Below are 22,873 nucleotides of genomic sequence, written 5' to 3'. Positions count from 1 at the left end.
AGGAATGGGAAAAGATGCAAAATAAACAAGCCTCTAACAACCAGAAGCAATAAAAAAGTGAGACTTAAATAATGTGAACAAGGTGGAGACAAGTAGGACGCCCACATTTTTTGGCGCCAAGTAAGACGCCCACATTATTGGCGTCAAGTACAACGCCCATATTTTTGGCGCCAAGTATGACGCCCACATTTTTGGCGCAAAAAAACGTCTAACACACATACGTCAAAAAATGACGCAATCACGAACAAACTTCCGGCGTCAACTACGGCGCCGGAAATGACAAAATTTTGCGCCAAAAAAGTTTGCGCCAAGAATGACGCAATAAATTTAAGCATTTTCTGCCCCCGCGAGCCTAACAGCCCACAGGGAAAAAAGTCAATTGAAAATTCTTAAGGTAAGAAAAAATTATTTATTCATATGCATTATCCCAAATAATGAAACTGACAGTCTGAATGAAGGAATACTGATTATCCTGAATCATGGCAAATATAAGTTTAAACACATATATTTAGAACTTTACATATAAAGTGCCCAACCATAGCTTAAAGTGTCATAAATAAAATAAGACTTACTTACCCTAAGACACTCATCTACATATAGTAGATAGCCAAACCAGTACTGAAACGAGAATCAGTAGAGGTAATGGTATATAAGAGTATATCGTCGATCTGAAAAGGGAGGTAGGAGAAGAAATCTCTAAGACCGATAACAGAGAACCTATTAAATAGATCCCCTAGAGGAAGACCATTGTATTCAAATAGGCAATACTCTCTTCACATCCCTCTGACATTCACTGCACTCTCAGAGGAAAACCGGGCTCCAGCCTGCTGCGAAGCGCATATCAACGTAGAATCTAGCACAAACTTACTTCACCACCTCCATGGGAGGCAAAGTTTGTAAAACTGAATTGTGGGTGTGGTGAGGGGTGTACTTATAGGCATTTTGAGGTTTGGGAAACTTTGCCCCCTCCTGGTAGGAATGTATATCCCATACGTCACTAGCTCATGGACTCTTGCTAATTACATGAAAGAAAAACAACATATAAAGCAAAATTATCAAATTCCTTAAATGACAGTTTCAGGAATGGGAAAAAAAAGCTAAACAAAACAAGCCTCTAGAAACCAGAAGCAACTAAAAAGTGAGACTGAAATAATGTGAAAAAACATAATTTATGCTTACCTGATAAATTCCTTTCTTCTATAGTGTGATCAGTCCACGGGTCATCATTACTTGTGGGATATTAACTGCTCCCCTACAGGAAGTGCAAGAGGATTCACCCAGCAGAGTTGCTATATAGCTCCTCCCCTCTACGTCACCTCCAGTTATTCGACCAAGGACCAACGAGAAAGGAGAAGCCAAGGGTGTAGTGGTGACTGGAGTATAATTTAAAAAATATTTACCTGCCTTAAAAAAACAGGGCGGGCCGTGGACTGATCACACTACAGAAGAAAGGAATTTATCAGGTAAGCATAAATTATGTTTTCTTCTGTTAAGTGTGATCAGTCCACGGGTCATCATTACTTGTGGGATACCAATACCAAAGCTAAAGTACACGGATGACGGGAGGGATAGGCAGGCTCTTTATACAGAAGGAACCACTGCCTGAAGAACCTTTCTCCCAAAAATAGCCTCCGAGGAAGCAAAAGTGTCAAATTTGTAAAATTTGGAAAAAGTATGAAGCGAAGACCAAGTTGCAGCCTTGCAAATCTGTTCAACAGAGGCCTCATTCTTAAAGGCCCAAGTGGAAGCCACAGCTCTAGTGGAATGAGCTGTAATTCTTTCAGGAGGCTGCTGTCCAGCAGTCTCATAAGCTAAACGAATTATGCTACGAAGCCAAAAAGAGAGAGAGGTAGCAGAAGCTTTTTGACCTCTCCTCTGACCAGAGTAAACGACAAACAGGGAAGACGTTTGTCGAAAATCTTTAGTTGCCTGTAAATAAAATTTAAGGGCACGAACTACATCCAGATTGTGCAAAAGACGTTCCTTCCTCGAAGAAGGATTTGGGCACAAGGATGGAACAACAATCTCCTGATTGATATTCCTGTTAGTGACTACCTTAGGTAAGAACCCAGGCTTAGTACGCAGAACTACCTTATCCGAGTGAAAAATCAAATAAGGAGAATCACAATGTAAGGCTGATAACTCAGAGACTCTTCGAGCCGAGGAAATAGCCATTAAAAATAGAACTTTCCAAGATAACAACTTTATATCAATGGAATGAAGGGGTTCAAACGGAACACCCTGTAAAACGTTAAGAACAAGGTTTAAACTCCATGGTGGAGCCACAGCTTTAAACACAGGTTTAATCCTGGCCAAAGCCTGACAAAAAGCCTGAACGTCTGGAACTTCTGACAGACGCTTGTGTAACAGAATGGACAGAGCTGAGATCTGTCCCTTTAAGGAACTAGCGGATAACCCCTTTTCTAAACCTTCTTGTAGAAAAGACAATATCCTAGGAATCCTAACCTTACTCCAAGAGTAACCTTTGGATTCGCACCAATATAGGTATTTACGCCATATTTTATGGTAAATCTTTCTGGTGACAGGCTTCCTAGCCTGTATTAAGGTATCAATAACTGACTCAGAAAAACCACGCTTTGATAAGATCAAGCGTTCAATTTCCAAGCAGTCAGCTTCAGAGAAGTTAGATTTTGATGTTAGAAAGGACCCTGAATCAGAAGGTCCTGTTTCAGAGGTAACGACCAAGGTGGACAGAATGACATGTCCACCAGATCTGTATACCAAGTCCTGCGTGGCCATGCAGGCGCTATTAGAATCACTGATGCTTTCTCCTGTTTGATTCTGGCAATCAATCGAGGAAGCATCGGGAAAGGTGGAAACACATAAGCCATCCTGAAGGTCCATGGTGCTGTCAAGGCATCTATCAGGACCGCTCCCGGATCCCTGGATCTGGACCCGTAGCGCGGAAGCTTGGCGTTCTGTCGAGACGCCATGAGATCTATCTCTGGTTTGCCCCAACTTAAGTATTTGGGCAAAGACCTCTGGATGAAGTTCCCACTCCCCCGGATGAAAAGTCTGACGACTTAAGAAATCCGCCTCCCAGTTCTCCACTCCCGGGATGTGGATTGCAGACAGGTGGCAAGAGTGAGACTCTGCCCAGCGAATTATCTTCGATACTTCCATCATTGCTAGGGAGCTTCTTGTCCCTCCCTGATGGTTGATATAAGCTACAGTCGTGATGTTGTCCGACTGGAACCTGATGAACCCCCGAGTTGCTAACTGGGGCCAAGCCAGAAGAGCATTGAGGACTGCTCTCAATTCCAGAATGTTTATTGGAAGAAGACTCTCCTCCTGATTCCATAGTCCCTGAGCCTTCAGAGAATTCCAGACAGCGCCCCAACCTAGTAGGCTGGCGTCTGTTGTTACAATTGACCAGTCTGGCCTGCTGAATGGCATTCCCCTGGACAGATGTGGCCGATAAAGCCACCATAGAAGAGAATTTCTGGTCTCTTGAATGGAATGAAGGACACGGCATGCATTTTGAAGTTTTGTTAACCTGTCCTCTGTCAGGTAAATCTTCATTTCTACAGAATCTATCAGAGTCCCCAGGAAGGGAACTCTTGTGAGTGGAAATAGAGAACTTTTCTCTTCGTTCACTTTCCATCCATGCGACCTTAGAAATGCCAGTACTATCTCTGTATGAGATTTGGCAGCTTGAAAGCTTGAAGCTTGTATCAGTATGTCGTCTAAGTACGGAGCTACTGAAATTCCTCGCGGTCTTAGTACCGCCAGAAGAGTGCCCAGAACCTTTGTGAAGATTCTTGGAGCCGTAGCCAGTCCGAATGGAAGAGCTACAAACTGGTAATGCCTGTCTAAAAAGGCAAACCTTAGATACCGGTAATGACTTCTGTGAATCGGTATGTGAAGGTAAGCATCCTTTAAATCCACTGTGGTCAAGTACTGACCCTCTTGGATCATGGGCAAAATTGTTTGAATAGTTTCCATCTTGAACGATGGAACTCTTAGGAATTTGTTTAGGATCTTTAAATCCAAGATTGGCCTGAAGGTTCCCTCTTTTTGGGAACTACAAACAGATTTGAGTAAAACCCTTGTCCTTGTTCCAACCGCGGAACTGGATGGATCACTCCCATTAATAAAAGATCTTGTACGCAGCGTAGAAACGCTTCCTTCTTTGTTAGGTTTGTTGACAACCTTGACAGATGAAATCTCCCTCTTGGGGGAGAGGATTTGAAGTCCAGAAGGTATCCCTGAGATATGATCTCTAACGCCCAGGGATCCTGAACATCTCTTGCCCAAGCCTGGGCGAAGAGGGAAAGTCTGCCCCCCACTAGATCCGGTCCCGGATCGGGGGCCCTCAATTCATGCTGTCTTAGGGGCAGCAGCAGGTTTTCTGGCCTGTTTGCCCCTGTTCCAGGACTGGTTAGGTTTCCAGCCTTGTCTGTAGCGAGCAACAGCTCCTTCCTGTTTTGGTGCAGAGGAAGTTGATGCTGCTCCTGCTTTGAAATTACGAAAGGAACGAAAATTGGACTGTCTAGCCTTGGCTTTGGCCTTGTCCTGAGGCAGGGCATGACCTTTACCCCCTGTAATGTCATCAATAATCTCTTTCAAGCCGGGCCCGAATAAGGTCTGCCCTTTGAAAGGAATATTAAGCAATTTAGATTTAGACGTAACATCAGCTGACCAGGATTTTAGCCACAGAGCTCTGCGTGCCTGAATGGCGAATCCTGAATTTTTAGCCGCAAGTTTAGTTAAATGTACTACGGCATCTGAAATAAATGAATTAGCTAACTTAAGGAATTTAAGTTTGTGTGTGATGTCATCTAGTGTGGATGATTGAAGTGTCTCTTCCAGAGACTCAAACCAAAATGCTGCTGCAGCCGTGACAGGCGCAATACATGCAAGAGGTTGCAATATAAACCCTTGTTGAACAAACATTTTCTTAAGGTAACCCTCTAATTTTTTATCCATTGGATCTGAAAAAGCACAGCTATCCTCCACTGGGATAGTGGTACGCTTAGCTAAAGTAGAAACTGCTCCCTCCACCTTAGGGACCATTTGCCATAAGTCCCGTGTGGCGGCGTCTATTGGAAACATTTTTCTGAATATAGGAGGGGGTGAGAAAGGCACACCGGGTCTATCCCACTCCTTAGTAACAATGTCAGTAAGTCTCTTAGGTATAGGAAAAACGTCAGTACTCGTCGGTACCGCAAAATATTTATCCAACCTACACATTTTTTCTGGGATTGCAACTGTGTTACAATCATTCAGAGCCGCTAATACCTCCCCTAGTAACACACGGAGGTTCTCAAGCTTAAATTTAAAATTTGAAATGTCTGAGTCCAGTTTATTTGGATCAGAACCGTCACCCACAGAATGAAGCTCTCCGTCTTCACGTTCTGCAAACTGTGACGCAGTATCAGACATGGCCCTTGCATTATCAGCGCACTCTGTTCTCATCCCAGAGTGATCACGTTTACCTCTTAGTTCTGGTAGTTTAGCCAAAATTTCAGTCATAACAGTAGCCATATCTTGTAATGTGATTTGTAATGGCCGCCCAGATGCACTCGGCGCTACAATATCACGCACCTCCTGAGCGGGAGATGCAGGTACTGACACGTGAGGCGAGTTAGTCGGCATAACTCTCCCCTCGTTGTTTGGTGAAATATGTTCAATTTGTACAGATTGACTATTTTTTAAAGTAGCATCAATACATTTAGTACATAAATTTCTATTGGGCTCCACTTTGGCATTAACACATATAGCACAGAGATATTCCTCTGAATCAGACATGTTTAACACACTAGCAAATAAACAGCAACTTGGAAATACTTTTCAAAGTAATTTACAAATAATATGAAAACGAACTGTGCCTTTAAGAAGCACAGAAAATATTATAACAGATAAAATAATTAAGTTATAGCATCAATCTTTGTCAGAATATACAGTTTTAGCAAAGGATTGTTCCCCTCAGCAAATGATAACTAACCCAGGCAGCAGAAAAAAATACACAAATAAACGTTTTTTATATCACAGTCAATACAATCAGCACAGCTCTGCTGTGAATGATTACTTCCCTCAAAAAAGACTCTTGAGATCCCTAAACTCTGTAGAGATGAACCGGATCATGCAGGAAGAAAATGAACCTCTGACTGAGTTTTTCTGATGCATAGTGAAAGCACCAAAATGGCCCCTCCCCCACACACATAACAGTGAGAGGGATCAGTGAACTGCTCTAATTTAAATCAAAACTATTGCCAAGTGGAAAAAAAGTGCCCAAAACATTTTTTCACCCAGTACCTCAGAGAAAAAAACGTTTTTACATGCCAGCAAAAAAACGTTTTACCTCAATTAATTGTCATTTAAAACCTATTGCAAGTCCCTGCAAAATAGGTTAAGTCTATGTATACAGTTTAAAAGCCAGAGAAGTACCATTTCCCAGAAAACTGAAGTGTAAAATATACATACATGACAGCCTGATATCAGCTACATCTACTGCATCCAAGGCTGAGTTTACATTATAACGGTATGGCAGGATTTTCTCATCAATTCCATGTCAGAAAATAATAAACTGCTACATACCTCTTTGCAGATTAATCTGCCTGCTGTCCCCTGATCTGAAGTTTACCTCTCCTCAGATGGCCGAGAAACAGCAATATGATCTTAACTACTCTGGCTAAAATCATAGAAAAACTCAGGTAGATTCTTCTTCAAATTCTACCAGAGAAGGAATAACACACTCCGGTGCTATTATAAAATAACAAACTTTTGATTGAAGATATAAAAACTAAATATATCACCATAGTCCTCTCACACATCCTATCTAGTCGTTGGGTGCAAGAGAATGACTGGAGGTGACGTAGAGGGGAGGAGCTATATAGCAACTCTGCTGGGTGAATCCTCTTGCACTTCCTGTAGGGGAGCAGTTAATATCCCACAAGTAATGATGACCCGTGGACTGATCACACTTAACAGAAGAAAAACTGGCGCCAAGAATGACTCCCACATTTTTTGGCTCCAAAAAACGTCTGCAACAAACACGAGTCAAAAATGACGCAACTACGTGAAAAGTTCCGGCGTCAACTACGACGCCGGAAATGACATCATTCTCTCGCCAAAAAAGTCTCGCGCCAAAAATGACGCAATAAATTCTAGCATTTTCTGCACCCGCGAGCCTAACAGCCCGCAATTTAGAAGAAAAAAAAAGTCAATTGAAAATTTTAAGGTTAGAATTTTTTTTTTAATTCATATGCATTTTCCCAAAAAATGAAACTGACAGTCTGAAAGAAGGAACACTGATTGAACTGAATCTAAGTTTAAAACATATATTTAGAACTTATCATATAAAGTGCCAAACCATAGCTTAGAGTGTCATAAATAAAATAAGACTTACTTACCCTAAGACACTCATCTACATATAGTAGATAGCCAATCCAGTACTGAAACGAGAATCAGTAGAGGTAATGGTATATAAGAGTATATCTTCAATCTGAAAAGGGAGGTAGGAGAAGAAATCTCTACGACCGATAACAGAGAACCTATGAAATAGATCCCCTAGAGGAAGACCATGGTATTCAAATAGGCAATACTCTCTTCACATCCCTCTGACATTCACTGCACTCCGAGAGGCAAACCGTATGTATATCCCATACGTCACTAGCTCATGGACTCTTGCCAATTACATTAAAGAAATAATGAATAGCTTTACAATCTGAAATATTTTTGCCTTCATCAGGTTAGATGCAAATTCTTTAGTATTGAGGACCCAAGAAGGAAATTTAAACACAGTCAATCTATTTAGCATTATTTCCCTTAGCATTTAAAAACAAAGCCATCAATACATTTGATGAACCCATTTTAATTTTCTTACCTCCATTCAATCACATCATCTTGACACATTGATGCTACAGCTGAGGATTCTTTGTAGAAGTTTTTTTCAATTGGAGGCAAATCTTAAAAACATAAGTGAAAGAATATGACACTCCATTATAAGCTATACCTTATATGACTATTTTTCTCTCCAAAAAAAAAATTAATCTTACCTGATAAATTATTTTCTTTCTAGGTAGTGAGAGTCCACAACATCCTATTCTTACAAGTGGAACTTCAACACCTAGCAACCAGGAGGAAGCAAAGACACCACTACCAAAGCTTCAAGTATCCCTCACACTTCCCCTTCCCTCACAGTAGTTCATATCCGAGGAAAGGGAAAGCAATTGAGAAGGGGTAAGAGGTGCAAAATTGGAACTGCCACCCAATAACAAAAAAACAGGGTGGGTTTGTGGACACTACAAAGAAAGAAAATAAATTATCAGTTAAGAATGGATTATGTTTTCTTTCTAATGGTAGTGAGAGTCAACAAAATCCTATTCTTACAAGTGGGGAACAATCCCCAAGCTGTTGAGTCCACAAAGAAAGGACAGGACAGGAAAAGAAGGCAAGGCAGTTTACATTAAGCAACTAGACAACACCGCCTGAAGAAGGAAACTAAGAAGAAGCAGCAGCCTTCTGACCCCTGTGCTTGCCTACAAAGAGAACAGACTTCGAGACTGTTGAAAATCCTTAGTATCATGAAGGTAAAACTTTAATGCCCAGACCACATCTAAATTATGTATTAACCTTAGAGGGATTAGGACACAAAGACGGAACCACAATCTCTTGATTGATGTTGTCATACTAAACTACCTAATAATTCACTGTTGTCATAAATTGTCCTTGAAGAACGAGCTGAAGAATTGATCGGATTGTCTCCATCTTGAAGGAAGGTACCCTCAGAAACTTGTTTAGACTCTTTAAATCTAAGATAAGACAAAAAGTTCCCTCAATCATTGGAAGTAAAAATGAATAAAACCCTTTGCTCATTTCTTCTGAAGAAACCGGGACTATGACCCCTAGGCGTTGGAGGTCTAAAACACATTGGAGAAAAGCTGCTCTCTTTTCGGATTTCTTCGAAGATCGGGACAACAGAAACCTGCCTCTGGGAGGCCGTGACCGAAAGCCTACCCTGTAACCCTGGGAAACACTGTCCATAACGCAAGGGTCCTGTAGAGACTGGGTCCAGATCTCTTAAAACAGGCTTAATCTGCCCCCTATCGGAGAAATCTCCTGTTCGGGGCCTCCCCTTCTCAGGCTGTTTGGCCTTGTTCCATACCAGATTTACAAGTACCTCTGTGGGACTCCAATTTAACAGAAGAGGAGTTCCTCTGTAACCATTGGTCTGTCCTTCTGCTTAGGTTTTTGTCTTGAGGAAGGAAAGCTCCCTCTCCTCCTGTCACTGTGGAAATAATGGCATCCAAACTTGGTACAAATAAGGTCTTAATCTTGAAAGTCAAAGACAGAAATCTAGACAATATCAGCTGACCAGAGCACTTCTGACTAGGACAGCTAGTCCAATGTTCTTAGCGTTGATGCGAACTATATGAATAATTGCATCACAAATAAAGGAATTAGTAGTCTTTAGTGCTTGAATGCGATCTTGGAAAGGAGTCACACCAAAAAGCTGCAGCCCCAGCTACAGCCGCAATACTAACAGCCGGTTGAAAAAGGAGACCTCCTTGTAGGAAGGTCCTCCTGAGGTAACTCCTCAGGCTTCCTATCCATTGAGTCCTTAAAAACATAATTTATGCTTACCTGATAAATTTATTTCTCTTGTAGTGTGTTCAGTCCACGGATCATCCATTACTTATGGAATATATTCTCTACCTAACAGGAAATTGCAAGAGGATCACCCAAGCAGAGCTGCTACATAGCTCCTCCCCTCACATGTCATATTCAGTCATTTGACCAAAACAAGACGAGAAAGGAGGAACCATAGGGTGCAGTGGTGACTGAAGTTATAAATAAAATTTAGATCTGCCTTAAAAGACAGGGCGGGCCGTGGACTGAACACACTACAAGAGAAATACATTTATCAGGTAAGCATAAATTATGTTTTCTCTTGTTAAGTGTGTTCAGTCCACGGATCATCCATTACTTATGGGATACCAATACCAAAGCCAAGTACACGGATGATGGGAGGGTCAAGGCAGGAACTTAAACTGAAGGAACCACTGCCTGTAGAACCTTTCTCCCAAAAACAGCCTCCGAAGAAGCAAAAGTGTCAAATTTGTAAAATTTCGAAAAAGTGTGAAGCGAAGACCAAGTCGCAGCCTTGCAAATCTGTTCAACAGAGGCCTCATTCTTAAAGGCCCAGGTGGAAGCCACAGCTCTAGTGAAATGAGCTGTAATTCTTTCAGGGAGCTGCTGTCCAGCAGTCTCATAGGCTAAACGTATTATGCTACGAAGCCAAAAGGAGAGAGAGGTTGCCGAAGCTTTTTGACCTCTCCTCTGTCCAGAGTAAACGACAAACAGGGAAGAAGTTTGACGAAAATCTTTAGTTGCCTGCAAATAGAATTTCAGGGCACGGACTACGTCCAGATTATGCAAAAGTCGTTGCTTCTTTGAAGAAGGATTAGGACATAATGATGGTACAACAATCTCCTGTTGATATTCCTGTTAGAAACTACCTTAGGTAAAAACCCAGGTTTAGTACGCAAAACTACCTTGTCTGAATGGAAAATCAGATAAGGAGAATCACAATGTAAGGCGGATAACTCCGAGACTCTTCGAGCCGACGAGATAGCCATCAAAAACAGAACTTTCCAAGATAAAAGTTTAATATCAATGGAATGAAGGGGTTCAAACGGAACTCCTTGAAGAACTTTAAGAACCAAGTTTAAGCTCCACGGAGGAGCGACAGTTTTAAACACAGGCTTAATCCTAGCCAAAGCCTGACAAAAAGCCTGGACGTCTGGAACTTCTGCCAGACGCTTGTGCAAAATAATAGACAGAGCAGAAATCTGTCCCTTTAAAGAACTAGTTGATAAGCCTTTTTCCAACCCTCTTGGAGAAAAGACAATATCCTTGGAATCCTAACCTTACTCCATGAGTAACTCTTGGATTCGCACCAATAAAAGGTATTTAAACCATATCTTATGGTAGATTTTTCTGGTAACAGGCTTTCGTGCCTGTATAAAAGTATCAATAACTGACTCGGAGAAGCCGCGATTTGATAGGATCAAGCGTTCAATCTCCACGCAGTCAGTCTCAGAGAAATTAGATTTGGATGATTGAAAGGACCCTGTATTAGAAGGTCTTTCCTCAAAGGTAGAGTCCATGGAGGACAGGACCACTAGTTCTGCATACCAGGTCCTGCGTGGCCACGCAGGCGCTATCAGAATCACTGATGCTCTCTCCTGTTTGATCTTGGCGATCAGTCGAGGGAGCATAGGAAACGGTGGAAACACATAAGCCATGTTGAAAAACCAAGGAGCTGCTAGAGCATCTATCAGCTTCGCTCCCGGGTCCCTGGACCTCGAACCGTAAAGAGGAAGTTTGGCATTCTGGCGAGACGCCATGAGATCCAGATCTGGTTTGCCCCAACGATGGACCAGTTGAGCAAATACCTCCGGATGGAGTTCCCACTCCCCCGGATGAAAAGTCTGACGACTTAGAAAGTCCGCCTCCCAGTTCTCCACTCCTGGGATGTGGATCGCTGACAAGTGGCAAGAGTGAGACTCTGCCCAGCGAATTATCTTTGAGACTTCCACCATCGCTAGGGAGCTCCTGGTTCCCCCTAGATGGTTGATATAAGCCACAGTCGTGATGTTGTCCGACTGAAATCTGATGAACCTCAGTGTTGCTAGCTGAGGCCAGGCTAGAAGAGCGTTGAATATTGCCCTTAGCTCCAGAATATTTATTGGGAGGAGTTTCTCCTCCTGAGTCCAGGATCCGTGAGCCTTTAGGGAATTCCAGACTGCGCCCCAGCCTAGGAGGCTGGCATCTGTTGTTACAATCGTCCAGTCTGGCCTGCGAAAAGTCATGCCCCTGGACAGATGGACCCGAGATAACCACCAGAGAAGAGAATCTCTGGTCTCTTGATCCAGATTTAGTAGAGGGGACAAATCTGAGTAATCCCCATTCCACTGACTTAGCATGCACAATTGCAGCGGTCTGAGATGCAGGCGCGCAAATGGCACTATGTCCATTGCCGCTACCATTAAGCCGATTACTTCCATGCACTGAGCCACTGACGGGCATGGAATGGAATGAAGGACCCGGCAAGTATGTAAGAGTTTTGATAACCTGGCCTCCGTCAGGTAAATTTTCATTTTTACAGAATCTATCAGAGTCCCTAGGAAGGAGACTCTTGTGAGTGGTGATAGAGAACTCTTTTCCACGTTCACCTTCCACCCATGCGACCTTAGAAATGCCAGAACTATCTCTGTATGAGACTTGGCAATTTGCAAGCTTGTTGCCTGTATCAGGATGTCGTCTAGATACGGAGCCACCGCTATGCCTCGCGGTCTTAGAACCGCCAGAAGAGAGCCCAGCACCTTTGTAAAGATTCTCGGGGCCGTAGCCAACCCGAAGGGAAGAGCTACAAACTGGTAATGCCTGTCTAGGAAGGCAAATCTTAGGAACCGATGATGATCTTTGTGAATCGGTATGTGAAGGTAGGCATCCTTTAAATCCACCGTGGTCATGTACTGACCCTCTTGGATCATGGGAAGGATAGTCCGAATAGTTTCCATTTTGAATGATGGAACTCTTAGGAATTTGTTTAAAATCTTTAGGTCCAAAATTGGCCTGAAGGTACCCTCTTTCTTGGGAACCACGAATAGATTTGAATAAAATCCCTGTCCTTGTTCCGTCCGCGGAACTGGGTGGATCACTCCCATTACTAGGAGGTCTTGTACGCAACATAGGAATGCCTCTTTCTTTATTTGGTTTTCTGATAACCTAGAAAGATGAAATCTCCCTAGAGGAGGAGAAGCCTTGAAGTCCAGAAGATATCCCTGAGATATGATCTCCAACGCCCAGGGATCCTGGACATCTCTTGCCCACGCCTGGGCGAAGAGAGAAAGTCTGCCCCCCACTAGATCCGTTTCCGGATAGGGGGCCATCCCTTCATGCTGTCTTAGGGGCAGTAGCAGGTTTTCTGGCCTGCTTGCCCTTGTTCCAGGACTGGTTAGTTTTCCATGCCTGTCTGTAACGAGCAAGGGTTCCTTCCTGTTTTGGGGCGGAGGAAGTTGACGTTGCTCCTGCCTTGAAGTTTCGAAAGGCACGAAAATTAGACTGTTTGGCCTTTGATTTGGCCTTGTCCTGAGGAAGGGTATGACCCTTACCTCCCGTAATGTCAGCGATAATTTCTTTCAAGCCGGGCCCGAATAAGGTTTGCCCCTTGAAAGGAATATTAAGTAATTTAGATTTAGAAGTCACATCAGCTTACCAGGATTTAAGCCATAACGCTCTGCGCGCTTGAATGGCAAAACCGGAATTCTTAGCTGTTAGTTTAGTTAGATGTACAATGGCATCAGAAACAAATGCATTAGCTAGCTTAAGTGCTTTAAGCTTGTCCATAATTTCATCCAATGGGGCTGAGTGAATGGCCTCTTCTAGAGACTCAAACAAAAATGCCGCAGCAGCAGTGACAGGCGCAATGCATGCAAGGGGCTGTAAGATAAAACCTTGTTGAACAAACATTTTCTTAAGGTAACCCTCCAATTTTCTCCAACATAGGTGTGTCCGGTCCACGGCGTCATCCTTACTTGTGGGATATTCTCTTCCCCAACAGGAAATGGCAAAGAGCCCAGCAAAGCTGGTCACATGATCCCTCCTAGGCTCCGCCTTCCCCAGTCATTCTCTTTGCCGTTGTACAGGCAACATCTCCACGGAGATGGCTTAGAGTTTTTTGGTGTTTAAATGTAGTTTTTATTCTTCAATCAAGAGTTTGTTATTTTAAAATAGTGCTGGTATGTACTATTTACTCTGAAACAGGAAAGAGATGAAGATTTCTGTTTGTAAGAGGAAAATGATTTTAGCAACCGTTACTAAAATCGATGGCTGTTTCCACACAGGACTGTTGAGAGGAATTAACTTCAGTTGGGGGAAACAGTGAGCAGACTTTTGCTGCTTGAGGTATGACACATTTCTAACAAGACTCGGTAATGCTGGAAGCTGTCATTTTCCCTATGGGAACCGGTAAGCCATTTTCTTAGTTTAAGTAAAAGAATAAAGGGCTTCATTAGGGCTTAAAAAACTGGTAGACATTTTTCTGGGCTAAAACGATTACTTTACTAAGTATATTTGGCAGATTATTACTTTTAATAGTTGTTAAATCTTGGGGATTGTTTTAATAAAAACGGCAGGCACTGTATTGGACACCTTTTTCACTGGGGGCCTTTTCTAGTCATAGACAGAGCCTCATTTTCGCGCCTTTAATGCGCAGTTGTTTTTGGAAAGCATGGCATGCAGATGCATGTGTGAGGAGCTAAGAACCACTGAAAAAGCTTATAGAAGGCATCATTTGGTATCGTATTCCCCTCTGGGCTTGGTTGGGTCTCAGCAAAGCAGATACCTGGGACTGTATAGGGGTTAATTGTAAAAACGGCTCCGGTTCCGTTATTTTAAGGGTTAAAGCTTTCAAATTTGGTGTGCAATACTTTTAAGGCTTTAAGATACTGTGGTGAAATTTTGGTGAAATTTGAACAATTCCTTCATACTTTTTCACATATTCAGTAATAAAGTGTGTTCAGTTTAAAATTTAAAGGGACAGTAACGGTTTTATTGTAAAACGTTTTTTGTGCTTTGTTGACAAGTTTAAGCCTGTTTAACATGTCTGAACCATCAGAAACGATGTTCTATATGTATGAAAGCCAATGTGTCTCCCCATTTAAATATATGTGATATATTTGTGTCATAATGTCCAAACAAAGTAGGGATAATAATGCCATAGATATGATATTGCCCAAGATGATTCCTCTAATGAGGGGAGTAAGCATGGTACTGCATCATCCCCTTCTGTGTCTACACCAGTTTTGCCCACACAAGAGGCCCCTAGTACATCTAGTGCGCCAATACTTATTACTATGCAACAATTAATGGCTGTAATGGATAATTCTATTGCATGCATTTTTTTCCAAAATGCCTACTTATCAGAGAAAGCGTGATTGCTCTGTTTTAAACACTGAAGAGCAAGAGGACGCTGATGATATCTGTTCTGACATACCCTCACACCTATCTGAAGGGGCCAGGAGGGAGGTTTTGTCTGAGGGAGAAATTTCAGATTCAGGGAAAATTTCTCAACAAGCAGAACCTGATATTGTAACTTTTAAATTTAAATTTCAACATCTCCACGCACTACTTAAGGAGGTATTATCTACTCTGGATGATTGTGACAATTTGGTCATTCCAGAGAAATTAGGTAAGATGGACAAGTTCCTAGAGGTTCCGGTGCCCCCCGATGTTTTTCCTATACCCAAGCGGGTGGCGGACATAGTAAATAAGGAGTGGGAAAGGCCCGGCATACCCTTTGTCCTCCCCCTATATTTAAGAAATTAGTTCCTATAGTCGACCCCAGAAAGGACTTATAGCATACAGTCCCCAAGGTCGAGGGGGCGGTTTCTACTCTAAACAAACGCACTTCTATTCCTATAGAAGATAGTTGTGCTTTCAAGATCCTATGGATTAAAGGTTAGAGGGTTTGCTTAAAAAGATGTTTGTTCAGCAAGGTTACCTTCTACAACCAATTTCATGCATTGTTCCTGTCACTACAGCTGCGTGTTTCTGGTTCGAAGAACTAGAAAAGTCGCTTAATAAAGAATCTTCGTACGAGGATGTTTTGGACAGAGTTCAAGCTCTTAAATTGGCTAACTCTTTTTTATTTTGGATGCCGCTTTGCAATTAGCTAGATTAGCGGCGAATAATTCAGGGTTTGCTATCGTGGCGCGCAGAGCGCTTTTGCTTAACATCCCTTTCAAGGGTAAAACACTGTTTGGCCCTGACTTGAAAGAGATTATTTCAGGCATCACTGGGGGAAAGGGCCACGCCCTTCCTCTGGATAGGTCTTTTAAGGCTAAAAAGAAGCCAAATTTTCGTCCCTTTCGCAGAAACGGACCAGCCTCAAATTCTACACCCTCTAAGCAAGAGGGTAATACTTCTCAAACCAAGCCAGCCTGGAGGCCGATGCAAGGCTGGAACAAGGGTAAGCAGGCCAAGTCACCTGCCACTGCTACCAAAACAGCATGAAGTGTTGGCCCCCGATCTGGGAAGGATCTGGTGGGGGGCAGACTTTCTCTCTTTGCTCAGGCTGGGGCAAGAGATGTTCAGGATCCTTGGGCGCTAGAAATAGTTTCTCAAGGTTATCTCCTGGAATTCAGGGAACTACTCCCAAGGGGAAGGTTCCACGGGTCTCAATTATCTTCGAACAGGCATTCTTAACCTGTGTAGAAGACCTGTTAAGCATGGGAGTGATTCATCCTGTTCCATTAGGAGAACAAGGGATGGGTTTTTACTCCAACCTGTTCATAATTCCCAAAAAAGAGGGAACATTCAGACCTATTTTAGATCTCAAGATTCTAAACAAGTTTCTAAGGGTTTCATCATTCAAAATGGAAACCATTCGAACGATCCTTCCTACCATCCAGGAAGGTCAATTCATGACCACGGTGGACTTAAAGGATGCGTACCTACGTATTCCTATCCACAAGGAACATTTTCGGTTCCTAAGGTTCGCCTTTCTGGACAAGCATTACCTGTGGCACTTCCATTCGGATTAGCCACTGCTCCAAGGGTTTTCACAAGGGTACTAGGGTCCCTTCTAGCGGTGCTAAGACCAAGGGGCATTGCAGTAGTACCTTACTTGGACGACATCCTGATTCAAGTGTCGTCTCTGTCAAAAGCAAGGGCTCATACGGACATTGTCCTAGCCTTTCTCAGATCTCACAGGTGGAAAGTGAACATAGAAAAAAGTTCTCTGTCCCCGTCAACAAGAGTTCCCTTCTTGGGAACAATAATAGTTTCCTTAGAAATGAAGGTTTTTCTGACAGAGGCCAGAAAATCAAAACTTCTAAGCTCTTGTCAGGTACTTCATTCTGTTCTTCTTCCTTCCATAGCGCAGTCCATGGAAGTAATAGGGTTGATGGTTGCGGCAATGGACATAGTTCCTTTTGCACGAATTCATCTAAGACCATTGCACCTGGGCATGCTCAGACTGTGGAATGGGGATTATACAGACTTGTCTCCGACGATACAAGTAGATCAAATAACCAGAGATTCACTCCGTTGGTGGCTGACCCTGGACAACCTGTCACAGGGAATGAGCTTCCGCAGACCAGAATAGGTCATTGTCACGACCGACGCCAGTCTGGTGGGCTGGGGCGCGGTCTGGGAACCCCTGAAAACTCAGGGTCTATGGTTTCGGGAAGACTCTCTTCTCCCGATAAACATAATGGACCTGAGAGCGATATTCAATGCTCTCAAGGCTTGGCCTCGACTAGCAAAGGCCAAATTCATAAGGTTTCAATCAGTCATCATGACGACTGTTACATATATCAACCATCAGGGGGTAACAAGGAGTTCCCTGGCGATGGAGGAGCATCCGGGGGAGTGGGAACTCCATCTGGAAATCTTTGCCCAAATAACTCAATTATGGGGCATTCCAGACTTGGTTCTGATGGCCTCTCGTCAGAACTTCATGGTCCCTTGTTACGGGTCCAAATCCAGGGATCCCAAGGCGACTCTATTGGATACAATAGTAGCACCTTGGATCTTCAACCTAGCTTAGGTATTCCCACCGTTTCCTCTCATTCCCAGGCTGGTAGCCAGGATCAATCTGGAGAGGGCTTCGGTGACCTTGATAGTTCCTGTGTGGCCACGCAGGACTTGGTATGCAGACCTGGTGAATGTGTCATCGGCTCCACCATGGAAGCTACCTTTGAGACAGGACCTTCTTATTCAGGGTCCATTCGAACATCCGAATATGGTTTTCCTCCAACTGACTGCTTGGAGTTTGAACGCTTGATTTTATCAAAGCGTGGGTTTTCAGATTCTGTAATAGATACTCTTATTCAGGCTAGAAAGCCTGTAACTAGAAAAATTTACCATAATATATGGAAAAAATATATCTGTTGGTGTGAATCTAAAGGATTCCCATGGAACAAGATAAAAATTCCTAAGATTCTTTCCTTTCTACAAGAAGGTTTGGAGAAAGGATTTTCTGCGAGTTCTCTGAAGGGACAGATCTCTGCTTTATCTGTTTTACTTCACAAAAGGCTGGCAGCTGTGCCAGACGTTTAAGCGTTTGTTCAGGCTCTGGTTAGAATCAAGCCTGTTTACAGACCTTTGACTCTTTCCTGGAGTCTTAATCTAGTTCTTTCAGTTCTTCAAGGGGTTCCGTTTGAACCCTTACATTCCATAGATATTAAGTTATTATCTTGGAAAGTTTTGTTTTAGGTTGCAATTTCTTCTGCTAGAAGAGTTTCTGAGTTATCTGCTCTGCAGTGTTCTCCGCCCTATCTGGTCCATGCAGATAAGGTGGTTTTTACGTACTGAGCCTGGTTTTCTTCCGAAGGTTGTTTCCAACAAAAATATTAACCAGGAGATAGTTGTACCTTCTTTGTGTCCGAATCCAGTTTCATAGAAGGAACGTTTGTTACACAATTTGGACGTTGTCCGTGCTCTAAAATTCTATTTAGATGCTACAAAGGATTTCAGACAAACATCTTCCTTGTTTGTTGTTTATTCAGGTAAAAGGAGAGGTCAAAAAGCAACTTCTACCTCTCTATCTTTTTGGCTTAAAAGCATCATCAGATTGGCTTATGAGACTGCCGGACGGCAGCCTCCTGAAAGAATCACAGCTCATTCCACTAGGGCCGTGGCTTCCACATGGGCCTTTAAGAACGAGGCTTCTGTTGATCAGATATGTAAGGCAGCGACTTGGTCTTCACTGCACACTTTTACCAAATTTTACAAATTTGATACTTTTGCTTCTTCTGAGGCTATTTTTGGGAGAAAGGTTTTGCAAACCGTGGTGCCTTCCATCTAGGTGACCTGATTTGCTCCCTCCCATCATCCGTGTCCTAAAGCTTTGGTATTGGTTCCCACAAGTAAGGATGACGCCGTGGACCGGACACACCTATGTTGGAGAAAACAGAATTTATGTTTACCTGATAAATTACTTTCTCCAACGGTGTGTCCGGTCCACGGCCCGCCCTGGTTTTTTAATCAGGTCTGATGATTTATTTTCTTTAACTACAGTCACCACGGTATCATATGATTTCTCCTATGCAAATATTCCTCCTTTACGTCGGTCGAATGACTGGGGAAGGCGGAGCCTAGGAGGGATCATGTGACCAGCTTTGCTGGGCTCTTTGCCATTTCCTGTTGGGGAAGAGAATATCCCACAAGTAAGGATGACGCCGTGGACCGGACACACCGTTGGAGAAAGTAATTTATCAGGTAAACATAAATTCTGTTTTTTATCCATTGGATCCAAAAAAGCACAACTATCTTCCACCGGGATAGTGGTACGCTTAGCTAAAGTAGAAACTGCTCCCTCCACCTTAGGGACCGTCTGCCATAAGTCCCGTGTAGTGGCGTCTATTGGAAACATTTTTCAAAATATAGGAGGAGGGGAAAAGGGCACACCAGGTCTATCCCACTCCTTGCTAATAATTTCTGTAAGCCTTTTAGGTATAGGAAAAACGTCGGTACACACCGGTACTGCATAGTATCTATCCAGCCTACATAATTTCTCTGGAATCGCAACTGTGTTACAGTCATTCAGAGCCGCTAAAACCTCCCCTAGCAGTACACGGAGGTTTTCAAGCTTAAATTTAAAATTAGAGATCTCTGAATCCGGTTTCCCTGGATCAGATCCGTCACCTACAGAATGAAGCTCTCCGTCCTCATGTTCTGCAAACTGTGACGCAGTATCGGACATGGCTCTCGAAACACCAGCGCGCTCTATTCTTACCCCAGAGCGGTCGCGCTTGCCTCTTAATTCTGGCAATTTAGATAATACTTCTGTCAGGGTATTATTCATAATATTAGCCATGTCTTGTAATGTGATTTGTATGGCCGTCCCTGATGCACTCGGCGCCACAATATCACGCGCCTCCTGAGCGGGAGGCGAAGGTACTGACACGTGAGGGGAGTTAGTCGGCATAACTTCCCCCTCGTTGTCTGGTGATAATTCCTTTATAGATAAAGACTGAGCTTTATTATTTAAAGTGAAATCAATACATTTGGTACACAAATTTCTGTGGGGCTCCACAGTGGCCTTTAAACATAGTGAACAAACAGATTCATCTGTGTTAGACATGTTTAAACAGACTAGCAATAAGACTAGCAGACTTGGAAAACACTGCAAATAATTTTACAAGTAATAAAGAAAAACGCTACTGTGCCTTTAAGAAGCACAGAAAAACTGTCACAGTTGAAATAACAATGAACCAAACAGTTATTGCAATTATTTTTTACAGTAAATGTATTAAGTTAGCAGAGCATTGCACCCACTTGCAAATGGATGATTAACCCCTTAAAACCCAAACGGTTTTTATAAGCAAAAAAACGTTTTTTTAATACAGTCAAAAAACCACTGTCACAGGTCTGCTGTGACTGATTACCTCCCTCAAAATGACTTTTGAAGTCCCTTAAGCTGTCTGGAGACGATCCGTGTCAAGCAGAATGAAGCAGGAAGACAGAGCCTAAATTTTTACTGCGTCAAAAGAGCGCTAAAATAGGCCCCTCCTACTCAATATTACAATATTGGGAGTTTCAGTTAACTGTTTCTATGCAGAAATATTATCAGCCATGTGGAAAAATGTTATGCCCCAACAAGTTTTATCACCAATGTACCTCAAAAAAGATTAAACATGCCAGCAAAATCGTTTTAAACATCCCTTTCTTAAGGAGCATGTATCTCTATAGATAAGCCTGACAGTCATCCTACTGCATTAAAGGCTTATAACATCACTTCAGTATTAATAGGATTTTCTCAGTCAAATTCCATTCCTTAGAAAATTACTTTACTGTATATATTTAAAACAGCCTGCTAACAGTCGCTCTCACTGTATTAAAGGCTCTTACTTACATTACATCGGTATCAGCAGTATTTTCTTAGTCAATTCCATTCCTTAGAAAAATAATCTACTGCACATACCTTGTTTGCAGGGTTTCCCGCACACGCCATTCCCTTCTGAAAGTTACCTCACTACTCAGAATATGCGAGAACAGCCAGTGGATCTTAGTTACTGCCGCTAAGATCATAGAAAATGCAGGCAGATTCTTCTTCCAAATACTGCCTGAGAATAAACAACACACTCCGGTGTCATTTTAAAATTACAAACTTTTGATTGAAGAATAAACTAAGTATAAAAACACCACAGCCCTCTCACAACGTCCTATCTGTTAAGTTGCAAGAGAATGACTGAATATGACATGTGAGGGGAGGAGCTATGTAGCAGCTCTGCTTGGGTGATCCTCTTGCAATTTCCTGTTAGGGAGAGAATATATTCCATAAGTAATGGATGATCCGTGGACTGAACACACTTAACAAGAGAAATAAGTGTTATCCTTCAAAGGGATGGTAATTCTCTAGCTAAATTAGAAATGGCTCCATCAACTTTGGGAACAGAGTTCCATAATTCTAGATGAGAACTAGGAATGGGAAACATCTTATTGAATGAAGAGGAAAGAGAAAAGGATACCCCAGGCACCGCGGACTGCAACTGAGCTGAAAAATCTGGTGGGAAAGGAGAGTTACCCTGGGGTACTAGAGCACCGTTGTTGGAAGTATCAGTTTGAGAAAAATGGCTGGGGGAGCCTAGACCAGAAGGCTGACTGCTAGATCTAGTATCCTGGTGCTGAGGAATCTGGGATGAGGACAAGGTAGAACCTTGAATAATTGTACCTTCAGAGTGAGACTGGAAAACAGACCGCAAACATATGCTGCAGAGTTGTGCTGGAGGACACACAATGTGCAATTTACAAAGTAGACACTTATTAGTATTTATAAAAACTTTGGGAATCTCCTGTCAGGAGATTAAGCAGCAGTTCCAGTCTGCTCCATGACCCCTCACTCACAAGGCTCTCACCCAGAAAACTATATGCATGAGCAGAGAAAGTAATAATAAAAATCCTCTGCAGAAACTAATATAGCTGTGCTGCAACTGCAGTTAAATCATGAGCCCCAACTTGAGCGCTCCAGCAGGCTTACCTCCTCCTGTTGGTTAGACGCGTGCTGTGTCCTGATCGGTCCATACAGAATGAGAGAAAGGAAGAGGCAGAGCGCATGCCCGAGAGCTGTCCTGTAGTAGGAAAATTTAACTGACTAACAGGCGCAGGGCAGGGCTAAAATGGCACTCTGTGTGGAGATGTAATCCAGTTTGGCAATGAGTTTGTAAAGTCCCCAGAACAGCTACTGTCGTTGATATTAATCGCAATCTGAGGCGCAAAGCGGATCCCTCTAAAGCATGCTATGACAGCGCTGCGAAACAGGCTTGCCACAAGCCTATATAATAAAAAACAAAGCGTGCACTCCTGAGCTCATAGTATAAGGTACTAGGCCTGAGCCCTCAGCAACCCTAGTAGATAGAGTGCTGCCCATGAAGAGGCAGGATACACACACACACACACACACACATACAGGTAGCCCTCAGTTTACGCCGGGGTTAGGTTCCAGAAGGAATGGTTTTAAATTGAAACCGTTGTAAACTGAAACCCAGTTTATAATGTAAGTCAATGGGAAGTGAGGGAGTTAGGTTCCAGGCCCCTCTCAAAATTGGTATAAGTAACACCTAATACATTATTTTTAAAGCTTTGAAATGAAGACTTTAAATGCTAAACACGATTATAAACCTAATAAAATAATCACACAACACAGAATATATAATTAAACTAAGTTAAATGAACAAAAACATTTGCTAAACAGCATTATAAACCTAATAAAATAAATCACACAACACAGACTTTACTTGCATTTTTCTGCAAACAGTTCTTTCTATGCATTCCAATCTGGACTGATTTATAGACAGGAAGATCTTGTTCCTTTGCAAGCTACTCGATAGCTCAG

General features: G+C 42.6%; 1 protein-coding gene across 1 annotated transcript in view; it reads right to left on the bottom strand.

Moving 5' to 3' along the window:
• DDX43 (DEAD-box helicase 43) overlaps positions 1-22,873 on the bottom strand; it is a 1,089,992-nt gene that overhangs the window by 844,800 nt on the left and 222,319 nt on the right. The window contains exon 6 of the mRNA XM_053712000.1: positions 7,850-7,931. Within this exon, the coding sequence (XP_053567975.1) occupies positions 7,850-7,931 (82 nt within the window). The remainder of the gene's footprint in view (positions 1-7,849; positions 7,932-22,873) is intronic.

The sequence above is a fragment of the Bombina bombina genome, chromosome 4 (genome assembly GCF_027579735.1).
Source record: "Bombina bombina isolate aBomBom1 chromosome 4, aBomBom1.pri, whole genome shotgun sequence".
In the NCBI taxonomy this organism is placed as follows: Eukaryota; Metazoa; Chordata; class Amphibia; order Anura; family Bombinatoridae; genus Bombina; species Bombina bombina.
The sequence above is the reverse complement of the archived record's forward strand: the minus strand, read 5'-3'. Positions and strand labels throughout refer to the sequence as shown.